Source organism: Anser brachyrhynchus (assembly GCF_964034855.1).
Source record: "Anser brachyrhynchus genome assembly, chromosome: 2".
Lineage (NCBI taxonomy): Eukaryota > Metazoa > Chordata > Aves > Anseriformes > Anatidae > Anser > Anser brachyrhynchus.
In genome coordinates, this window is record NC_137695.1 from 86439179 (window position 1) to 86462481 (window position 23303).

The 23303-nt window shown below is 37.8% G+C and overlaps 1 protein-coding gene across 3 annotated transcripts in view; it reads right to left on the reverse strand.

The window, feature by feature from the left end:
* Window positions 1-1451: 1451 nt before the first annotated feature.
* ADCY2 (adenylate cyclase 2) overlaps window positions 1452-23303 on the reverse strand; it is a 211923-nt gene continuing 190071 nt past the window's right edge. For 2 of the 3 annotated variants that reach the window (XM_080578374.1, XM_080578376.1), the window contains 6 exons: window positions 20379-20537; window positions 14799-14945; window positions 13056-13163; window positions 10837-10951; window positions 7027-7151; window positions 1452-5662 (listed from right to left, as the gene is read on the reverse strand). In XM_080578374.1, coding sequence (XP_080434500.1) covers window positions 5510-5662; window positions 7027-7151; window positions 10837-10951; window positions 13056-13163; window positions 14799-14945; window positions 20379-20537 — 807 coding nt within the window. In that variant the 3' untranslated portion in view covers window positions 1452-5509. The remainder of the gene's footprint in view (window positions 5663-7026; window positions 7152-10836; window positions 10952-13055; window positions 13164-14798; window positions 14946-20378; window positions 20538-23303) is intronic. The other variant, XM_080578375.1, reaches the window with a different exon arrangement.

A 23303-nucleotide genomic window follows, 5' to 3' on the forward strand; every position in this document is an offset into this window, starting at 1 on the left:
GTTACAGATTTGTCCTAAATCCCACATTTGAAACAATTTGAAACAATACTTTTCAGTTCATTTTCCCTTCCCAGCCAAAGCAAAAATCTCTCTAGAGTGATTTGAATCTTACAAAGGCTTTTTCTTCCTTTCTTCCCTTTTTGCAGACTCCCCACCTGCAGGGCATGAATTCCCAGGGGTTTTTGTTCCAGTCACATACACTGCTCATATACTGTTGTTACAGGTAGCTTGGCACTGGAGGTACGTCAATTTCCTCAGCAACTTAAAAAGAAGCATGTAAACAGTTTTGAGAGCGCAATGGAGTGCTTTTAATCTATACCGTCAACAGTATGCATTTAAATACAGCTGACGTCAGAGACTAAAGTTGCTTTGCATTTGTTGTCTTAGGGATAAGAAATTCAGTTGCCTACCTTTTTAGGAAGTAACATTATCCTCCTTAGATTCCACTGCTATGATTCCTGAATTTTCAATACGTTGATATGTACTTTTACAGTGATAACTGTCTCAAAGGCAGGGTGACTGTTCTGAAATGCCAAAAACTGACTTAGTGAATAACTTGGCAAGTAAATTCCTCAAAGGAATTTGTGAGGCAAATGGTCATGGGGAGGATGATGGTGGGGACAGGGAAGATGATGGGATGGACACCAGTAGACAGATGACATACAACTAGACAGGCCATTGACATGCAGAAAAGCTGCAGGTGCCGCCTCCTTGCCACAAGCTGACATACCTGTTTCAAGCTAGTGGCACTTAGAGCTGAGATGGCTACACTGCTGTCAAATCAAGGCTTAGCAATTCAGCTCCTGTCCCTGCCACTTGGCCCCAACATGCATCAGACCGCTGCGTGTTCCTGGGCTATGAAGGGGAGATAGCCTTTCCAACAAATGCTGCGACCCTTCATGCTTGAAGAAGCTGAAGCACAAATGACTCTAAAACTGTCCCCTTTCCACTCTCATAGCTTTGGTCCTCATTTCAAGTCAAGCCATTAATTTCACAAAAGTGCTTGTTTCTTCCAGGCCCTGAAGCAGTGACAGACCGTCTACCTCTAACAGAAAGGCTCTTCAGAGGCTTGCAGAGGAGAGGGAGGCAACTGTACATCACCTGCAGAACCCAGTGCACCTTTTGCAATCTTTAGGGGGAGGTGGGGGGTTGTTCATGAGCTAGTCAGGATTTTTTAAAATTATTTTTAAATTTTCCTTGACTGTATCTGTTATCTCAAATAATTCTCTACATAATTACTGTGACTAAGTGACCACTTTGTAGATTGCAAACATTTCCTGGTTGGATAGTGACTATAATTTCAACCGCTTGACTTAGAATTAGGATTTTCAATTTTTTATTTTAATAATTTTAAAACAATTATAAAATGGTAAATGGTTGATGGATATAATTTGCAATTATTATTTGTATGCTGACTGACACCTGCTGAATGGATATTCCAACTCACCATATCAGATGAATATTCTGTTTAATAACCTTCCTGGTAAATAGAATAATGCACAATTTTATACATGAAATGGACATTATTATTTGTAACAATTGGTAACGCTGTTTTGAAAGGCAAACATAAAAATTTCTAGCCCAGGAACATCAGTCTTTCAAAATACTTCACACGCATTTCTTCCTGTCAAAACTGAGTTTTTTCATGCAAAACATCTCAATCGCTGCAAATACATTTGTAAAACACTCCATCAGAAATTTTTGAACAGTTGTTGGCAGAATCCTTTTTTTAACAGTGACATCCTATAGTGTAAAGTGTTTCATAGCTTCATAGTTGCAAACCAGATTAAAATGTCCTTTTATTCCATTCTGGTTTATTAAAAACTGTATTTAGCTGGATGATTCCAGCCACTAAATTTAAAAGCTTTTAAAACGAATACATTCTAAGCTTTAGGGTGAACCAAACTGATTGATTTTCAAATTGATAATCAATCTACAATTGATTAACGCATCACTTTTGAAAATCCACAAAAATTTGAAGTACTTCACAGAACAAAAATACTGTTAATTACATGTTTTATTTAAGGCACATATATCTCATTCCACATTTGTTTCCTCCCCAGAGTCACGGCACTATTTTAGACAAGGAAGAAAAAATGGAAGTAAAAAGCCCTAGCTTGAGGTCCACTTGTAAAAAGTGCTGATGGGTAGTATATAGGTCAGGCAAAGGAGAAACTGCTATGAGAGAAAAAAAAAAAAAAAAAAGAAAAAAAAAAGTATCTTCATACAGAAATACAACCAAAGGGAAAATTAATTATCAAAGGACAAGGTAATCATTGTTTTTGACAGTAAATCTGTTGGTACATGAAGTATCTGATGACATAGCTGATTATTTGTCCTGAAATGAGTTTCTGAAAAAAAAATGGGACAGACTTTCAACAGGTCTGCCTTTGGATGTGTACACCTGTCTCTTTAGAAATAAGCAGGCTGAACTCCTACCTGTGTGTCAGTGGAAAAAGGTAAATAAGGTCTATAGATAGTTTACAAAATAGATAAACCATAAAGGAATATGAAGAGAATGAATAATGCTTTTCACACATTAAATAGGATGTTAACTTCTGTCTTTAGACACAGCAGTTAAATAGCATTAATGTACAGGTAATCCCAACTACTTTTGTAGTTAAGAAAAATATCTGCAAGCCTAATCTTTCTTCCTGTCCCTTGGTAGCCCTCCAAGGAGCAAAGCACTGGCTTTGATAAAGAAATCCATCAGACTCCGAAAGTGTTCTTGTTTGGGTTTCATTTTCCCAGCCCACAGTGAATCACTCTTACACTGATCTCTTGGCTGCTGCCTCATGTTGTCAAGAACACCTGCATTTTACTTTTTAAACTCACGTTCTTTAAGATTTGCTAGCAACCTATGAACTATAGCACCAACATGGGAGTCACAGAACTTGAGCCTTATAGTGTGTAGAAAATATGGCATATTGAATACTGACGGGTATGATTATCAGAAAGCTTTTCAAGTTATACAGTGATACTTAAATAGTGTTATATTCAGATACTGAGGCAGGTGAAACTGCTGCAGGAGAGGAAGAAGGAGGATACAGGATCTCTGGATCAATCTAGACAGGGGAAGAATAAAACGGTATAAACAGTAGATGTAAGATGCATTGGAAGACAAAAATATTTATTGGATACAAATAGCTTCTTGGCACTAGAAAGATAATAATACTAGTCAGCAACTGAAGGCTGGAGAGAGGATGGTATGCACCATTCTTTGGGCATCATAACTATACGTATATTCATCTTTTGCCCACTTTCTTGATCTTTAGCAGGATTTGGCTACATAGTAGCAAGAGTCAGAATGCAAGTACAAAATGAGAGAATACCAGAGTAACATGAGTGCCCTGAACAAGGGCATTTTCAACGTGTTCTTGGAGGGGACATATATATCTTTATATTTCATTAGACCAGTTAGCTCACCACTATTTAAATATTTTAACATTTTATGGGTTACAGAAATATAGTATTGTTTAACTTTTATAAAAATCATAAAAACAAGCCTATCAAATTAGGTACAAGGTTTAGTACTGGTGCACAGAATGTGCAAGAATACAAATGAAAAACAAAACCCTGAATATACAGGTTATACCTGAAAGCTGCACATAGATACGACAGTACAATATAATTACACATGAATTTACATACAGGGTTTTCATCCATAGTGAGAAATGACTGCTTTGACCTGTGATAATACCAGAAAGGTTTTAAAGGCTCAGAGTACATTCAAAATCTAAGTTGTTAGTTTGTTTGTTTGTTTAATTTAAGGGATAAAAATTCAGGTTGTCTATTTTACTTCAAATGTAGGCATTTTGAAATTGACTGCTATTCCAATTTGCTAGAGGGCGGATGGCTGCTGTCAGTAACCATGCCACACTCAGTGAGACTTTGCATAGCCTGATGCCATTTACTTGTGACCCACAATTTTGGGAACTCCTTCTGAAAGGACACCAACTCAATACAAATGTAAATACATGTTTCATGAATTAGAAATCTGAAAGATTGTTCCATGAATCCTTTTTACAATTCAATAGTATGACAGAGCTAATAGTGCATAAGTTGACATCTATATTCATATCAGTCAGAAAAAATATCTTGTAATTATATGATATTTTTAAATAGGAAAATTTTATTAATTTTGGTCTTGTCAGGCTGTTACAATGACTAAAATTGTTAATATCAAGTATTGATAATAGCAAAGCAAAAATAATCTTTATAGTGCTTTCAAATGAAGATAGTAGTTACCGGCTTTTTCAGTCTCTCACCTTACTCATCTATGAATTTTTTCAAGTATGCTATTTTTTAATTCAACAGGTTTTAAATTCATCTTGAATATCCACAAAATGACATTTTTCGTATCTTCCACTCATAGTCGTGTCCTGATAAATTAGATTATCTGTAATTATCCCACAAAATCTGGCATTGGGAAGGTAAGTGAAAGGCATGCCAGAGCAAAAGAGGTGGTGGAAGTGCAGAACAAACAGAATGTTTCCTCTCTTGTACAGCTTCTCCTAGTTACTGTTTAAGCACTGCAGGCCAGTTGTAGCGTAGCAATGCTGCTACTGTCTCCAGTATCCCCCACTTTGCTGTGTTTATGGATCTGAGGTAAGTCTGTATCACGTAAGGACCAAATGACTGCAGAGTGCCTAGGATACCAACCAAGACTGAAGACAATAGAGTTGATTGAATTTCTGAAAGGCAACAGCAAATCTAGCAGATATTAATGACCTAGGCTATTGCAATAGCTGGCCACAGCCTGCCTCAGCATCTAACTGCTGAATAAAAAGCAGCAGCCACAGCAGCAGACGCGCAGGTTTAGAGGGACAGAAGCCATAGAAGGAAGCAAAACTAAGAGACAGCAACAGTAAGACAAAGTACATATAAACTTTTAATGAATTAACCTTACAAAAGACAATAGCTTCAAAACATTTGACACGTTTGTACAAAACTAATCCAGCATTGTTAGTTCTCTTCAGAAAGAATGCCAGCAAGCCACCCAACGTGTCCCTGGCTATGAGATGCAACTGGTGATCACATCCAAATCATGTGTGAACTGAGTAAACTTATTTACAAATACTGTATGCTCTAATACCAGATTAGTAGATGCTATTGGGGAGCGACTGTATTTTCCAGAAAACACCATGCATCGGGAAATAGTATGCACCCCTAGCTTTATTGCCTTTTTTCCCCACATTTGTCACCAACATCTCTTTTTAGTCCTTTCAGGATGAGTTACCTCTTTTTAATTCCCATTCCTTCTTTTCTTGTCTCGGAATAACAGTGCAAGTTGCAGTACAATCTTCCAGTCCTACAGCGTACATCACAACTGTCCTTGAACATAGGAATATCAAGGTGCAAAATGATGGCTCATGGGACTATTCTGCAGCCATATTAAAATAAGTGCCACATATCAGAATATAGCACGCATGTTAAGGGCCAAAATGTAGTTAAAAAGTGCGTGATACTTTCCTGAAAATATGGTATTGATGACATGTACAAGCATTCTTCAAGATGCCACATTCCCTTGTGAAAGGGACCTTGTCATTTCAGTATGTACAAAGTATGTCTTCAATTCTCCTTTTCCTTTTACATTTATTATTCCTCTGCAAGTGCTCATGTACCCCAATGTTTGCAGAACATTGTTTGTCTCCTCTGTAACCTGCAACAAGACAATAACAAAACCAACACTGACAAAAGAGCAAAGCAGAATCTTCTTCCAGAGAACAGCTGAGCAATTACAAGGGTTTTGCCATAATACTTACAAGCCCTTTAAAGGACTTAGACTAGGTTTGAGCACCTGAGCTTTTAAATAGTCTGTTGCTGGCTGCCCATTCTAATCGCATACATTAAGTATTAAATTCAGTACAATCATTTTTGTACCTAGGGCCGTAAACTCAGGGCTTGTAGATACACAAAGAACAATACTCATCCTCACAAGCATTTTTCTCAGCTTTGAGAGCTGTTTTTTATTTCATTATACCCACCTTCCCCATCTTTTTGCGCTTACTAAAGCAGCGTGAATGAAGTGATCGTAAGACATTAGCATCATCTGTCAGAGCTGCTGTTGGCAGTTTCCCACATAACTGGCCGTGAACCAAACTTGAAGCAGTTCTGCCACTTTAGGTATAAGACTGCTAGGGCAGAGGTTGTTCAACAGCATCAGCTTTCTCAGACTAGTCACGTTTCTTTGTGAAGCAAACAAGTGTAGATGTCATTGCTTTGAGATCCCTCCTGTTTTCAGTTTTGGCCAGCAGCTCTACTTTTGCATTATTTAGATATGAATTGTCTCAGCCTTAGATTCTGAGTGGTCTCAATCACATACATGGTGGGAGCCCCAAGTGCTATGCAGCATACCAGGCAGAAAATTAAAATGTGATCCCTAAATATGAAATCACTGGAAAATTAGCAAATTGAAGGTCTTTACTACACAACTCTGTCTCCAATCTATATAGATAATCATAGAATCACTTAGGTTGGAAGGTCCTCCAAGGTCATCAAGTCAACCATTAACCTTGCAATAATAATCTATAAAGATTATTATTCTATATGTTTCAACAAAATAAATGCTTCATCACTGCTTTATGGATTTAATTTGACATACTGTAGTTATGGACATTTCCTTTATATAGAAATAATTAACATCAGGAAAACCCCTCAGGGATAATGTAGCTAATATTTTATGAGTTTAGAGATGTATAGAATACAAATGTGATTTCCCTCAAATCTTCTCTTAATCTGGTGCTGCATTTTCAGGCAAAACATAATTGCTTCCATCGTATTCTTCTGTAGGGTGAATACAAAGTTTTGATTCTTCTCACATATTTTCCCATACTTTTTCTTTTAATTCTTTATGTTCCTGCCCATGGTATAATTCTTTTTAAACATACAGACAACTGGTAGGTCATTTTTTATGTAGGCAATCTCAGCTCCAAAACCACAGAGTTTTTGGTGCACAAATGTAAAATATGTTTTAAGCACCAAACCCAAAGCATTAAGATAAATACCAGCACGAAACAAGAGTACCTGTATTTTATCTAAGACACCAGTGCTGTCCATCCTGCTGGCCACATTTACTGTATTGCCCCAGATATCATATTGTGGTTTTTGAGCTCCAATTACTCCAGCTATTACAGGTCCATGGTTAATACCTGAAAAACATCAGAATATAATATTAAGAAGATCCACCAAATGAGGACAAGTATTGCACCTGGTAACATAACAAGTCAATAAGCATGGTATTTGGTCCGTCTTGACTAGTGGGTACAGCCTGTTCACATCCCATTACAATAAGAGGATGTTACTTATAAAAATGGCAAAAGATAGTTAATCTAATTTTAGTTTTACAACTCCCTCTCATCCTGAATAATTTTAATATTTTTAACTATTATTATCCTAATAACCTGCTACTGCCTTTGATACATAGCATGAGAAACACAGTGTAGGAAGAACAGCTTCCTTTGGGAAAACAGATATACCACAGTTCTTATTATTCTTCTTATTTCTACTTTCAGTGAAAGGCTTCTCCTCTCTGTAATAATTGATGGCCAAATTAAATGAATTTTACAGTACTCATTGCTTTTTAAATGTAGAATAAATTAATGTGAATGAATCACAAGGATTTGAATCCTTGTTCTGAAGGCTGGCTTGCCTATAATATGGTCCTAAAGAGTTATATTGTAAGTATATATATTCCTATCTTTTGCTAAAGTATGGAATAAGAGTAAGAAATTGCTAGTTCTGAAATGCAGACCGTACGAGTGAAGAACAACATAGTACAGTCCCCCATTAGGCTCTCGGCATGTTTTATCTTGCAGTCAGTTTCCATTCTAGGTTATGTTTGTAAAGGGAGTGAGTTGTACTCCGCCAGCAGGGAAGGAAACAAGGAGGCAAAATCAAAAGTGCTATCATTAACCAGCATCAAATCTGCTATAATTGAAACTACACTTACTGACGAGCAGGAAAGACAACTTATACCTAGTGAGAAATGTACCCTGAAATGGTGAACAGTTTGGATTTCTACAGCTATCCCCAAATCAAAAGATCATAACTGACTTCTCTTTATTCTCTGACAGATAGCATCACTAGGGATATGTCTATGCAGCAAAATAGAATTGTGAATGTAGCATGGGGAGGCATCTCAGAGCTAGATGATCTATTATGGATCACATATAACATGGCAGCATGGGCTAGCAACCAGGCTATACACCCACCAGGAAACCCTGGAAAAGTTCTATAGCAGTTAAATCTAGAAAATTAGGAAAATATGCAAACCCTAAAGGATATTAGATAAAAACCTGATAAATATTTGTTTAAGGAATTGGGATTAAACTCAACAAGTGACTTAGGCCTTGCAACACTCTGCACTAACTCCCAAGTCATAAGTGGGTGTTTCTGTTTCTTGATAACCAAAGCGCAGAAGGCATTAGGGACCTCCACAAAAGCTATCTGCTGAGTAGCTCAAGATAGCTTGCAGGAAATACTGAAGAGATGTGTGTGGTATACACTCTGCCATGGTCCAGAAATGAGGACCATGCAGTGGGACTTTCCCACAGAATATAATGGGAAGGAGGTGAGGGTTTTTCTTTATTTTTAATTTCCTGAACCAACACTGCTGATGGTTTAAGTAATGCCCTCAGGGACTGGAAAACTAGGTTCAGATCCCTCCTTCTTCAAGAAGACTTCTACCCATATCTCTTAGGAATGTGTTTTGGCCACCAAGGCAGTCTGAGATGTGCTGCTCTAAGTGACTCCTGCTAGTGCAGTTCTCTTTTGCATGACACTTAAATGTGTATTGGGGCAAGGCTGGAACAGCAGCCATCTCATCCAGGTGAATTCTTTAACAGAGGATGATGTTGTCTCGTTCTCTCATGCGCAATGGGACGTTTAATTATTCCATGAAAACGGGAATACTCTTCAGCAAACACTGACAAAAAGTTTCCAACTTGAAAGCATCCTACACCTTGGCCTCATGGTATCCTTCAGGAAACATGGATCCCCATGCTTGAACAGCCTCAGCCAAAAGCAGGAACAAAATCAAGTTCACCCACAACATAGACAAACGTTCTAACCATGAAGCTATATGGGAAACAACATGTCAGACTCTATTCCGGTCTGAGAAAAAAAAAAGTAGCACCTCTGCAAAACTTTCTGCAAAAACATATCTGAGCTTGTCTAATAAATCAAGCACCTTAGCTAACAGAATAGGAGAAATGCCTGAAATATAGTCTAGGTGCTCTCTTGTCTGACAACATCGGGGTAAGCTGTGTGCCTCCTAAGGCACAGCCAGCATTTCAGGCACTTACAGCAAAATGAAGGTTGAAAGCTGAGACCTCTGGTGAGCTGCAACAGTTCCAGGGTTAGATGCTAGCTGAGGAAGGCTTTTACAAATGGCAAGTTGGGTTTAAATCCCTAAAGTGCCAATTATGTAGTGAGAGCAAGATGCTCAAATGTTTCTGTGGCTCTAATTCCTATGTATATCAGATGCTTTCATAGTCAGCTGGTGGTGGGAAGTGGATCTGAAGATCTCGGTGGTGCCTATACTAGATTAAAGTGTCAAAGTGCCAGTTCTGCGCCCGTGTCCCTCTGTAGATTTAATCCTTCCTCTTTTTTTTTTTCTTTTTTTCCCCCTCCATTCTAAACATGTATCATTCCTTTAGTTTTTCCCCCAAAACATCATGCCTCATAATTCCTAGTTAAAAAGAGTCAGCATTGCTATAATCAGTTTGCTGATTTAGCACTGATACTCAGCAGCTCTTTATCTCTACTGACATTGCTGATAAAAGTATGTTTGCAAGTATGTGACACGTGTCATCTACAGCAAGAAGAGAACTTTTATTCTGCACAGAAATATGGTATCTCTACACGTTTTTTATAAACTCATCAAGTTCTGTAACACATCAGGAAGGAGGCATACTTCAGATTTGCTTTGTCATTTTTTTTTTTTAACTATGGCAAAGAACACAATACAAAGCAAAGAAGTGCCTTAAGGAACACATGAATATTTAAGGTCAGAAAATAGCAAGCTTTGCCAGTGGGTGGCACTGTGAAATAAACATGAGAGGAGCAGTTGAAAGGAAAAGCAAGCTGCCCAGCAAGAAAAAGACAAGAAGGGAGAACAACCGTTGGAAATCAAATACTGCAGACATGTTTCCAAGATTTATAGGTTTCCAATATTTATTTAATGCTTTCATTTCACATTTTCCAAGTTACAGATTGCATTGTTAAACTGTTGTGTACTGCTATCAGGAATTAAGCATTTTGGAACACAAAGTTCTTGACCAGCTCTGAATTCATTTATCTCATCATCATGGCGTACCGCAACTGTGTATTTTTTCAAAAATACCATGATGAACAAAGGGAAGCAATTAGAAGATGAAATATAAGTGATACCCCTAACAAATATAAATAACTAGTCAATTTTGCTCTTATTTGTCAATAACCACAGAATAACAAAGAAGAGAAATATCCTCATTTGTTTAACACCAGGAAGGAAGCATTTTTGTATGCTTGTTTGATTTAAGTACATCCGAAATATTTCAAACTCCAGCCTCACTGGCCCCTTTGTAGGTACTGTCTTCCAAAGGTATTCATACGGTTTTGTAAAGCCCTGTTTAGAGTCTCCTTTGGTACTCAGTAGCTTAAAAAAAATACACAGTTAAAAACCTCTGTAACAAATACTATAGAGTAAAAAAACCATAAACCTGAGACTGTATTTTCTTCATTAAGTAATACTGCCCTGTTGGACAGTTCTACTAATACCTTAATAGGCTTGAACATTATGCGGAGTTCTCCCCTTCCTCCAGGATATTCTCATAAAAATCCTGTAATACATACCTACTCGTAACTTGAAGTCATTGAATGAGTGCTTGTTTATGACATCCAGTTTTGCCACTAAGGCAAATGCAAACTCCACCATGGTTCCTATGTGCATATACTGTCGTTCGGGTTCCTGAATTGCCAAACAAACAGAATAAAATCATTTTCCTTAGCCTTAGTTACTGTGAGAACATAGCCAAGATATGCTGAATCTGAAAGCACTTAAACCCTCAGGGATATCCTAATGCCAGCAGGCTGCAGCAGAAAAGTAATGTAAGAAGATTATGTCCTGTCCGGCATCACTTAGATGAAACAATGGCCAATGGACCATGATGCATTTCACTTACATGATCAATCAGTCTAAAGATGAGAGATCCAAAAAATGCATAATCTAACATTCTGACTGTCAAACAACTGATTAGCTGCTGTCTAGTCCCACCGGCACTCACTGCCTATGTATGCTTAGGATTTGCTTATTAATCTTCTCTGAGTGTCTGCTTCTGTTTTATGCCCCTTAATAATAAATAATGCTTGTGGTCAGCCCCACAGAGATGTCTCCCTTTCAGTGTTGCACATCTCAGCACCCTAGTGCTAGGTGCTTAAGCAGCTAACTTAAGCTCCAGTGAGATTTAGTTTTAAGACTTTCTCCACTGATTTCATCTGGCAGATAAGCAAGCATCTCTGAGAACATCTAATAGACGTGAAAATGAACAAAATGCAGGACAAATGAAGTGAAAAGACAACCCATCCCCTGTCCACTAATTTACTATCTCACCGTTTACATGAGTTACTAAGGCTATAGACTTAATTTCTTCTTGTACATCGACAGCGTAGCCTGATTTCTAAGTACTGGTTTAAGCCCCCCCAGCCTAAGGAGAGAATTGATTTTCAGGCTTCCACAGCCCAGGGTAGGACCCTGACAGAGAATGATTTCTTAAGAGGTAGGCTTACGGGTCTCTATGAGAAATGACTGAATCTTCCTCCTTTTTTAAGATAAAGTGACAGAATAAATGGACAGATGACAACTTTGTGAGATGATTCATAAAGTAGATATATCAACCTAGGTGGGACAGCAGTGGCACTTGACAGAGCAGTTGTTTAGATCAATGAAGCCTTTCTGTTTCCTTTGGAGATCAATCCTACCTAAGTCAGATTGTTTTTCAACTCAGCTTATGTATTCAGACCCCATCTTTAGTCATTTAGCCTTCCCTGGGTGCTTCTTTTGAGATGGGGGCTGCGCCCAGCAGCATGCCTAGCAGTCAGTCATTGCTGCGCTAGGTACTGCAATACCTGTGGATCTTGGAGCATCTGGACTGAAGACCTCTAAATTTTGGTGGAATTTATTTCAAAATGCGTATTAAATCACTGAAGGAACAGTAAGACTTGGATCTCCTGATTAACTTTGTGGAAGTAACTAAAACAATACATTTCTTCCAGTGTACATACTAATTTAAGCAGTGGTTGAGAGCTCCTCTAAGTCTTCTCTTCTCTAGTCTGCAGTCCTGCATTTCCTTCACCCCCTTCACCTCCCTGTATTGGATGTCAGAGCTAATTTAAAATTATTCTATTTTGTCCTTAGGATTCTTAGGGTCTATAGTTCAGGTGTTAATTGCTTCTCTCTAGAAGCAACATGAATTTGTCAGGAGCACAATTAATCCTTAGCAGAGAATGCATTGATTCATAATTGCTATGTCTCTGTTGCTAACCTGGAGTACTCTAAAGATCATGGCAAAACCAAGGACTTTGCTTCAAAGTTACTAATTGCTTCTCTGAACTTCATTTCTACTGACTGCAGTTCCCAATGCTACCCTGTTAAACCAATCAGAAACAAAGGGACCTGTTTTCAGTGATGAGCCTGAAGGTTCTTTAAGTGTATGGTTAATATGGCCACCCTGCACTCACAACTTACAACAGAAAATAGTGATTCCTACAGTCTTCTTAAGATTCCATAAATCCAATTACTTCTGCTGCAGCATGTAGCAATAAAATGATGTATTCTATTCAGAGTAGAAGAGTGAATTTAGACTTAGAAAACACAGAGGTGGCATTTTCAAACTGCAATGTGAAGAACAATAATTCATGGAGATGCTAAATAAAAGTATAGACTTTTACAATACAATCTACATTAAGAAGAAAAAACTAGGCCACAATGTTATATGTATCATGCAGTTTAATGAACAGAATTTTAGGCTTCATTTGAAAATGATTTTCATTGAGCAAGAACTTTTTTTCTATACCTGACACTGTTCTTGGTTGGGTGTAGCACTCAGTCCCGTTGCTGCCATGTAAGTGCTCCCAATGGTCTTTATCTTTTCAACTCCACTGAACTTTGGCTTAGACAATAGCTGTAAAACAAGAATAGTTATTTGTTATTGAGATCAGCAGCCTTGATACTCTAACAGCTTGTTCCTCTTACAGAATTCAGAGTATTATTAGTTCTTAGAACTGTCTCTTAATAGACCCCAAATGGTTTCACAAATATATACAGGATAAAGGGTGGATAAAACAATAGATACAATAATTGTTCCCAAGGAAAAGGAATTTATGTCTGTTAAAATATATTTTTATATAAAGGAACTAAACTTATAGTAATGAGATCAATTTCCACCTTATCGTGCATTAGGGTCTTTTTAACTTAGTTAACTTAGTCCACTTTTAGTCCGTGGACTTTGCACTCATTTGATATTGGAACTGAATCACCATGCAAGCCAGTGGTTAAGCTTTATGCAGCTTTCTGAAAGTGAGCATCTCTTCAGGATGGGATGGTAGGAATTCTAGTTTATAACACAGGTTGTTTTGAACACTCCAAAGTTATTCAAATGGGTATGCTGCTAAAATTCCCTCTACAGTTGCACAAATGCAAATCCAGACTGTGCTGTCTGAGTCATGACACAATCTTAACACCTCTTTGGGTATCTTCATCACAAACAACTTTTTTAAGACAAATACAGTTCTCAGTGAGACCTTTACAGATGCCTTTTCACAATCTATCTATAGTCATACACTCTGCACTTGCTTGTAACTTAAGAGAATGGAAAGTTAAAACATTCCCATTGCTCATATACCAACTGGTCAACGTGCTGTATAACCACAACAATGCAGATCATAGAATCACAGAATACCTCAAGTTGGAAGGGACTTCAAGAACCACTGAGTGCAACTCCTGGCTCCACACAGGACCACATGAAAATCAGACCATGTGTCTGAGAGCGTTGTCCAAATGCTTCTTGAACTCCAGCAGGCTCGGTGCCGTGACCACTGCCCTGGGGAGCCTGTCCCAGTGCCCGACCACCCTCTGGGTGCAGAACCTTTCCTTAACCCCCAGCCTGACCCTCCCCTGTCCCAGCTCCATGCCGTTCCCTCGGGTCCTGTCGCTGTCCCCAGAGAGCAGAGCTCAGCGCCTGCCCCTCCGCTCCCCTCGTGAGGGAGCTGCAGGCCGCCATGAGGCCTCCCCTCAGCCTGCTCTGCTCGGGGCTGAACAAACCAAGGGGCCTCAGCTGCTCCTCATATGTCTTCCCCTCTAGACCCTTCATCATCTTTGTTGCCCTCCATTAAATTAAAGACTCTTTAATAGTTTTATGCCCTTATGATCAAGTATAACCCAGAGCTGTAAAATTTTAGGGCACAGACTTAGGTACTTTACTTTAGGCATTAATATTTGGAAACTAGAGTTAATATGTGGCATATAATGTGGCTGACTCATGAACCGCAACTAAAGGGCAGAATTTCTCCATCAGATATATGCATAGGATTCTCCTTAAAGAGAATGAAAAGCAACTAGCATGGTGTCAGTATGATTTATCCCACATATATCTCTTTTTCCTTTAATACTCCCTGTAAGTAATTTCCACATGACTAGGCACACAAAAGTTCTTTTCTGACAGCTCTTCTGCTCTCCTTTTCAAATACATTTGTTTACTGTTGCATACCCTGGGTTATTAAATTGAAACCATATGTTGATTGTTGTTAGAAGTACATACATCATCGAAGTCAGCAATGATCTCATTTAGCAGCCTGAGACATTCCAAGCCTTCCTTATTTACATCAGATTCTGTGTAAAATTCCTTGAAATCCGGAATAGAGGCAAACATGACACAGACACAGTCATATGACTGATGATACAGATCCTGTCCAAAAGAAAACAGAATAGAGAAAAAAAACCACTCTGTCATACCCAGCACTAAACAAAAGTTTCCAAAATAAACTTATGCGGTGTCCTGGTTCTGAAAAGGGAGGTGGTGGAGCCTTAAGGCGGTGTTCAGATATTTTTGCATTTAGTTGTATTTATTGTTTTTTAAACAGTGTATAAACCTGTTTATTAAACAGACTCAACATAGTCAGCTGAAAACGTTCTAGTGATTTAATGTTACCCCTTTTTTCTCCTGAACATTAGCTCAGTAAACATAAAATGTTCACTAATTTTGTAGATAGGGCCCACTTCTGAGGCTTCACATGCAGAGAATTTATTTTTGCTTCCATGGCTGAGACTACATTTTGCAAAACAATCTTTAATTTATTATTAGCTATGTTATTATAATGACTAGAAACGACTAGAAAACTGAAGCAAAATCACAACCCCAATGCTAGAAATGCATAATGAGACACAATCCTGATAGTTCCTAATCTAAAATGACAAGACACCTAATAGGACAAAATAAATGTCATTTCTTTTCCATAACAAGGAGCTGAGGCAAAGAGAAATAAGTCACCTGAACTTAAAATTACTTATGTCAGATTCTCCATTGCCTTCTGTGACCACTGAAATGAGAGTATATCTGCTCCACAGGAAGCCCCGGTGCTAAAAATGACCCCCCCTCCACTTCCCTTCAGTTTCCTCTCCAATGCCCTTAATCATTAGCATATCTCTCCTTTCAGGACATATTTATATCCTGAAAAAAGAAAAGAAAGAATATTTATTAAATTAATGTTTTTTAAAAAGTATAGAAATCCATACACAAAGTTAGCCACAGCAATAAGAGATGTTGTAAGCTTGTATAAAGCCAAATCCTGCTCAAGGTATTTCTTTGAGTGGAGCATGGATTTCAATACTCTAGTGAATAAGGTGAATATTCTGTGATTTCAGTAAGGATCAGATATTATTTCCCTCTCTACTTATCCAAACTTTTTTTTTTCATTTCCACTTACAGTATGTTTTTCTCTTTTTAAAGAATCTCAAAGTAAACTATGTCCATACTCCCCAAATATTTAGTCTTTGTGGCCTGCATTTTGCTTCACATCTACCTATTTCAAATTTATCTCAGGCATGTCTAGGCTGAAGCTACAGTAATATTTGCTTATAAATATTCCCAAAACTTAAGATCTGACATGCTAAGTGCTCTCCATAGACCAGTTAGCAGAAAAGGCACAGAGACTACATTCTGTGGTTTATATTGGTTCTCCTTCTATTTCCTCAAGTCACCCTCCCGGTAACTTGATTTCATTAGTGGGTGAAGGAATTCAGGCCACACACATGCTGCTGGCTTTTAAAACAGGGAAGGGGCTAAAAAAAAAACAAAAACAAAAACAAATAGGGCTTGGTAATGGAAGGAGAAATTCACAGTGTTATATAGAAGACTGGAGGAAGATAGAAGAGTATTTATTTCAGAATGTAGATAACTAACATTCAAAACGTGGATTATTACACGTACTTTTGAAACTTGACCTGACAAAATAAACAATCTGTATATATCTGTGATGAAATATTTTTTTCACAGAACAAAATTTGTTCATATTCCTACCAGCTAAACAAACCCAGTAAGTTAAATCCAGCCAAATTAATAGTACTGTTGTAACTAATATTAACACACAATTCTATTGTCCTAGGGATTCTGTGACATTAGTAGTTAATTAGTAACAAAAGGCTGTTTTAATTTCCCAGATTAACGTTAGATAGCAGCTTTCTGTTTTATTTACTTTATTGAATCCTGCTGATTTTGCACCCTGAGAAAGTAAAAACCGACAGAATTGCTCATGAGATATGAGTTGTAAAGTCTGTGAAAAAGACAAAATCTTGTCACACAGGTGACAGTTGGGCACTGCCATATCTGAAATAGTACATGAAAGTAACACCATGTACAGGTTTTTTTGCGAATATAAACTCAAGTCATAAGAATTCACGTCTGCTAGGTGCTACAACTGAACCTTTACAGAAAAAGAAAACTAGTTGCACAGGGACATGACAGAAGCATACATGTTACTGAATAATATGAAGTCCAGATGGTAATGTGATTCTTTTTACCACCTCATAATACCGGAACCAGAAGACAAACAGGACATTTAGAAGTAGAACAGGGAAAAAATATTTTACATGTGTGAGACATAAATGTATAGCTCAATGCTATTCAACTACATGAAAGAAAAGAGCTTAGGGGGTTAAAAACCTTAACAGTTATGGGAATACTAGAAAAATGCATAACTAGGAAGTATATAAAAAGCAAAAAAAAAAAATATATATATATATGCCCTCAAATTTACAGGCAAAAGCAAAACAGGTGAATACCACGTTAATATGCAGCTGCTCCTAGAACTTCTGCTGAAGGAGCCAGCGCTGGATACTATCAGGGCCATGCAGGTGACTGAATCACTGATGGATGGCAACTCATGCCTTCTTATGATTGCCACTGAAAAAACTGTTGTTACTGAAAGCAGAAGTGTCACCCAGAAAAAATCATGGCAACTTGTACAACGCACAGTCATAACGAAGAGGATATGACTAAGCAAAAAAACAGGAGCAGAAATTCAAATAAAAGTGCTGTTGTGAGACAGAAAGGGTCAGTGTGCTCTATGCTGTTGGCTGTCCATGCAGCAGGGGACAAACAGCCTGTAAAAAAGGGTTGCGTGCCTGAGTGTTATATCTACAAACTCAAATCTACCTTTTCTATAACTGGAGTTATTACTCCTTCCTCTCCTCCACCTCAAAAACAAATACACAAAGTTGTATGTGAACACCTGTCATGTTGAAGCTCAGCAGCAGTGTCTCGTTTGTCCTCGTTCCGCTCTTAACAAGGGGCAATATCCATCCCTACTAATGCTGTATAACACAGTACCAGCACAGAAACAACAAATGGCACTGTTTATAGCCACGAGTAGTAATTGTGGCTGTCACAACAGATGTCAAGTAATTTTAAGCAGGCATTCCCAGATAGTTTATTGCAATCATTCATAATAATAAAGGCTGTGGCAACCAGGTGTCTTAATTTTCCTACGAGTACTTCTCTTGAAAGAGTACTCTCCGAAATGTTTAATCAGAAAATTAAATGCAGCAGGAAGGAATGGCTTTATTTCAACAAAAATAAAACCACTCTCTTCCACAGTCAATCCTTTTTTTTATCCTTCCTTTTATAACATCTGAATTTCTGCTGCTGGGCTTTCCTTACTGTCCCGTCTTCTCCAGAGCCTAGAGACCTTATCAGGATGAAGGAGGCAAACTGGTCCCCATTCCATATGGCTCGTGAAAGGCTACAGAGGTCGGCTTCTCTGGGGCACAATTTCTGCTGGCTCTGTCCGGCAGCTAACGAAGCAGGATTCTTTTTGCTAGGTATTCAGCTCAGTAATGTGCCTGCAAGTGAGCTCGCAGCACAAATGCTCCTGGGTACTTCTTAGTCATAGGGAAGCTGGATGCTAGCAGCACAAAGGAGTAGCGTGCAGAGGTCAGTCACAGAAGATACATCTAATCCTGGCCCCGTTTCCTGCTTTTCATTTTGTATTTGTTCTTCTGTCTCTCAACTAGAAAGTACCCTATCTGGTACCCAGCATACAAACTGTAAGCAGAAACACAGTTCTGGAGGCTCTGATAGAGCAAACAGACCTTTATGACATTTGCCTGCTTTGAAATAATTTTACTTCTACAGTATCAGCATTAGTCAACATGTGTCCTGTTATGAAAAGACCTTTATTGGTCTTTTAAAAGTACAGTCCCACTGCTCCCAGTTAGCATTCATCCACACATTTTTTCCCTTTCATTCCTGCTGCATTCATTCAGCAGCATACTTAGTCTTCCCTTTCCTTCATACAACTGCATGCACAAAACTCTAGGAGGGCAAGTAGTATTCAGAAACAAGACTATTCATCCATTAGGTTAATCTTCATCTCAAAATCTTCAGTAGAAAAGAATATAGATAAACATACTAACATGACTGTTTGCCACTAGGGAAGACAAACAAATTTCAATTCACTATCTAATTACCTAAATATCCACAGAAAGAAAGTAAAAGTTTGATCTGTTCCAACATATTTTTGGGTGTATAAACATACACATATACACAACGTCCTTTAAGGCCTGACACATCCTTGCAGATGCTGAAACAAATCTGAAGACATGCCAGATGCCTGTATTCCTGAACATTTCCAAGAATTTGAAAGGTTCTTGCCTCTCTGAAAACTGTGTTTAAAGACGTACAATGCAAAAAAAAACAACTCAAGATTGTTGGATTTTTACTTTTTTTTTTTTTTTAGGGATGCCACTAAAATCGTATCAAACCATTTTTTCTTCAGCTGACATGACAGACTGGAGAGATCAGCACAGTACCATTTCTCATCTTCACTAAATTTACTAAAGCTCATTCCAACCCAAGAATCTTGAGGGGTGACAATATAAATCCAGCTGCCAACACAAGGGTGAGCAGATGGTGCTGCTCTGCTGGGGAGCTGAGACGGAATAGCACATAAATGAGAAAGCAATCTCCTGACGGTTTGCTGTGTTTAATGCCTGATCTAAACTGGAGCCGAGCCATCTTGGTTTTCAGCCAAGGTCTTCACTGGATTCAAAGGAACCCCACAGCAGTTTTCATTTGACATTAGCTACCAAATAAATATTTGCAGGTAATACTAAAGTACTACTAATAAAGTATGTTATAGTACTGCTTAATGCAAACCACAGTGAAACTAAAGGGAAAACATCGTCCTTTTTGACTCAGGAGATCAAAATGAATCCCTAAAGCTGCCCTCTCCCCTCTTCTGTCAGTTTTAGAACTATTGTTTTGTATGAAGTTCAAACGACTGCATTTAAGATCTATATAAATTGCTACTCTCTCTAAATATTTTTAATTTTTTTCATCCTTCTTTTCTTTATTAAAACCATAAAGCAGTATTAGAAGCAGATCTGAACTGCGCTGAAGTCAACAAGGGTCTTTTGGATGACTTTTGTGGTGCTTGAATTAGGTCGATAAGCAGTGAGTAAACAGGTATTTGAGTGTTCAGAACCTTCTTCCAGAATTAAAATAGCCACTTTTTCGGGGAACGTGTTTATTTTCACTTCAGTAAGCAAGGTCTCCAGTCACCAGAAGCAAATTCAAAACGAAGATGCAGCTCCACTCTAATCACAAAGGAAAAAGCATCTGAATGCATATTAATGTATGTTAAAATAATTTCACATTTTTGATTTCAAGGTACTACGGTGCATTCAGTGCTATAACGTAAGCTTTTCGGGAAGGTAAGGGGGAATGAAAATAACTGTAAATTATACTCTGACTGTATGGACCTACTGTTTGACTCAGCATTGAGTGGTATATCCACAACATGCTGCCTTCATACAGAGCAGAAGATATATAGAGATGGCTCACCTCATTCTTCAGATTTCTTGCCAAGAAGTGTTCAGCTACATGGGCAGGAAGCACATTCTCCAGAAGCACACGATTTAGGTTCTCCATGGTTTCAATCTCCTCCCGCTCTTTTTTGAACTTGTTCTTCCACAGGAAGTCTAACCTACAGTAATATTCATTCTGTTACAAGAGGACACAGAGGTAAAGAAACAATAGGCATCTTGTCCTGCTGGAGTACAGGTTTAAGAGACAAAATAAGCACAGTATATTATTTGGATATTATTTGGCCACTCAAGTACAATTTCAGATCCCTCAGAGGTCAACAACCAGGCTCACAGTATGTGGCATACATTTCATTGAATTTATAACTGCTCCCCACTGCCCTCCAAAAAAAGGCCCACAAAAAAGCCCAGGAATAAACAACAAGTTGCAAGGTGCCCTAACCAACAGAAGATTTGTGTATATACTTTCAGGCTTTGGTAGAAATTCATCCCACGAATTAAATATTGTTATGGAAACAATTTACAGGTTTGCAACTTAATATGATGCCTAAATTATCTGAAGTGTGGAATTCCACTTACACTAGTGGGCATTTCAGGAAGACCCTAACTTTTACCAACTTTAAGTTATGTTATGCAACCAGTCTGGTAAAAATGAGGTAGTAGAGGAAAGATATTGGAAAGATATTGATATACTTTCAGTTCTTCATGAAACACGTTTTCTCCTTCTAGTACGCATACAGCAAAAGCTTTACTGGTTTTAGAATAACAAGAGAGTTTTAAATTGGAATTTTTTGAAGATTATAAGAAATAGCCCAGTCAGGTGGTTGTTTTCTTTTTGTGTTTCAAAAATGATTATAATACTTTTATCCTTTTCTTCTTTTTGTACCTGAGTTATCATTATATAGAAATGTATAAAATTCCTGGAATATTAGTATTTTTGAATACAAAATTTCATTAAAAACATATTGAAAAATGAATTAAGTTGCATTTTTCCAGGGCCCTCTGTACGTCTTTTCAATAATGTCCATGCTTTGTGGTAAATTCTGTGCCATTATTTCTACATTAAAGACTCCACTGGACTATCTCATTTAAGTTGATATAAATCAAGAGCTATTTCAATGTAGTCCAATGGTTTAACACTACTCTGCAGCCTCAATGAAGACTAAGTTATTAACGAAGAGAACATGATTATGATCACAATCTTACATAAAAAAAATAAAAATTCTAGCCATTATTATTAACAGTCAGTAACTGTTCACATAAAAACATGAGAGTAGTCCTTCTGATTGGATGTTTGTTGCCACAGCTCAAAATGATTCATAGTAGAAAGTTGAAATGAGATGGTATTAAAATGATTTTTTAAGCTTTCAAAAAGCTATGAAGGTAAAAATTGGTGAAGCAAAAAATCCATCTGCTGAGAAACTCTAAGATGAAAAAATATTACGAGAGAAACCATGCCTCCACTAAATTCATAGAGAGAAATGCAGTCAGGTTTCTTTAAATTGGTTTATAAGTCCTGGGTACTGTTTAGATATTTAATTAAAAATGTACCATATGATGCAAAATACATGCAGCCATTTTTTCAGAATGTCTTTTTTATTCTTATATCAGTATTTATATGTGCAAGTTCCACACACATATGATAAACTTAAATGCCATGAACCGTATTCATGCAGCAAGAATCCAATAAACTGTCTTGATGCAGCAAAAATCCAATAAAATACTGGGATGCCAAAATTATTTGCATAAATTGTCAGAAGTAAACTGCAAGTCTGGCATAAAATCAAAATTAGGTATCCATACATTGTACCAACTTTGTATTGAAAACAAAAGGAACTAGATAAGCTGAAGTCTTCAAAATTATGTTTATTTTTTAAGACCTAATATTAAACAAATAATTTATTTACTGTTTTATTATTTATTGAAATTTAGGCTGTGAAAAAATGGTAAAGAGAACTCAGAAATCAGCAAGAAAGCAGAATGCACTGTACAATTTGTTTTGAAATTAAAAATGTCAAGGTGTATTTCAAAATGCGTATTCAGACTTTTACAAACATATAAACACTACCTTAGTTATTCAAAATTGTGGGGTTTTCTTTGTATGATATACTTAATTTAGTAGACAAGTCATTAAAGAACCTGTTCAAACTTTATAGCCTTAAAGTCATCTGAAAACCAAGACTGCATCCTACTTTACATGTTATCTACAAAACCTTTCTAACATATCACCATGAAAACAGCTCAGAATGGCTCTCATACCGCAGCAGGCACAATATCGTGGAGATACAAAAACTTGCCTTCTTCACCTTACGCTATTTCACTTGACAGCAGTTCCCAGCTGGTGTGCATAGAACACCGAGGGAGGGGTGAAGGACACTGCACTCCTCCAGGCACTAGAGATAATTGGCTTCCTCCAGGACAAGACACTGCCACGCGTCTGTGCAAGGCAACACCATTGACTTGAACCAGTTGGGGGTAACAAGAACCAATCCATGTCTCATTGCTTGACTGCACAATATATTATCTGTATTTTTAAATTCTAGTGCAACACTCACCTGGGTCTACTTTTAATATTTGCCTCAGAAAGAGGAAACAAACTCAATGAACTTTCTCTCATCATTGCAGTAAAGTCACACAGAAAGTCAAGACAGGCAGCTCGAGTCTTGCATGCCATTGCATTCAGCACAGGGGCAGAGTGATGGTAGCACTAAAGCGGGTAAGATCACTGCAAAGAAATTAAGTGGGGGTTTTCATTCAAGTGAGGAAGTTAAGGAGACTCACTCCATCTCACAGCCATTACTTACAGACAGTGAGTCTGAGAAACTGCCTCAGCATGGGGCAGCAGTAGAAGATGCTCCTCAGAGCATATGAATAAATGTTCTGATGTTCTCAGAGCACATGAATGAATTGACCAACAAGAAGTCATCAGCTCTAAAGTAACTGC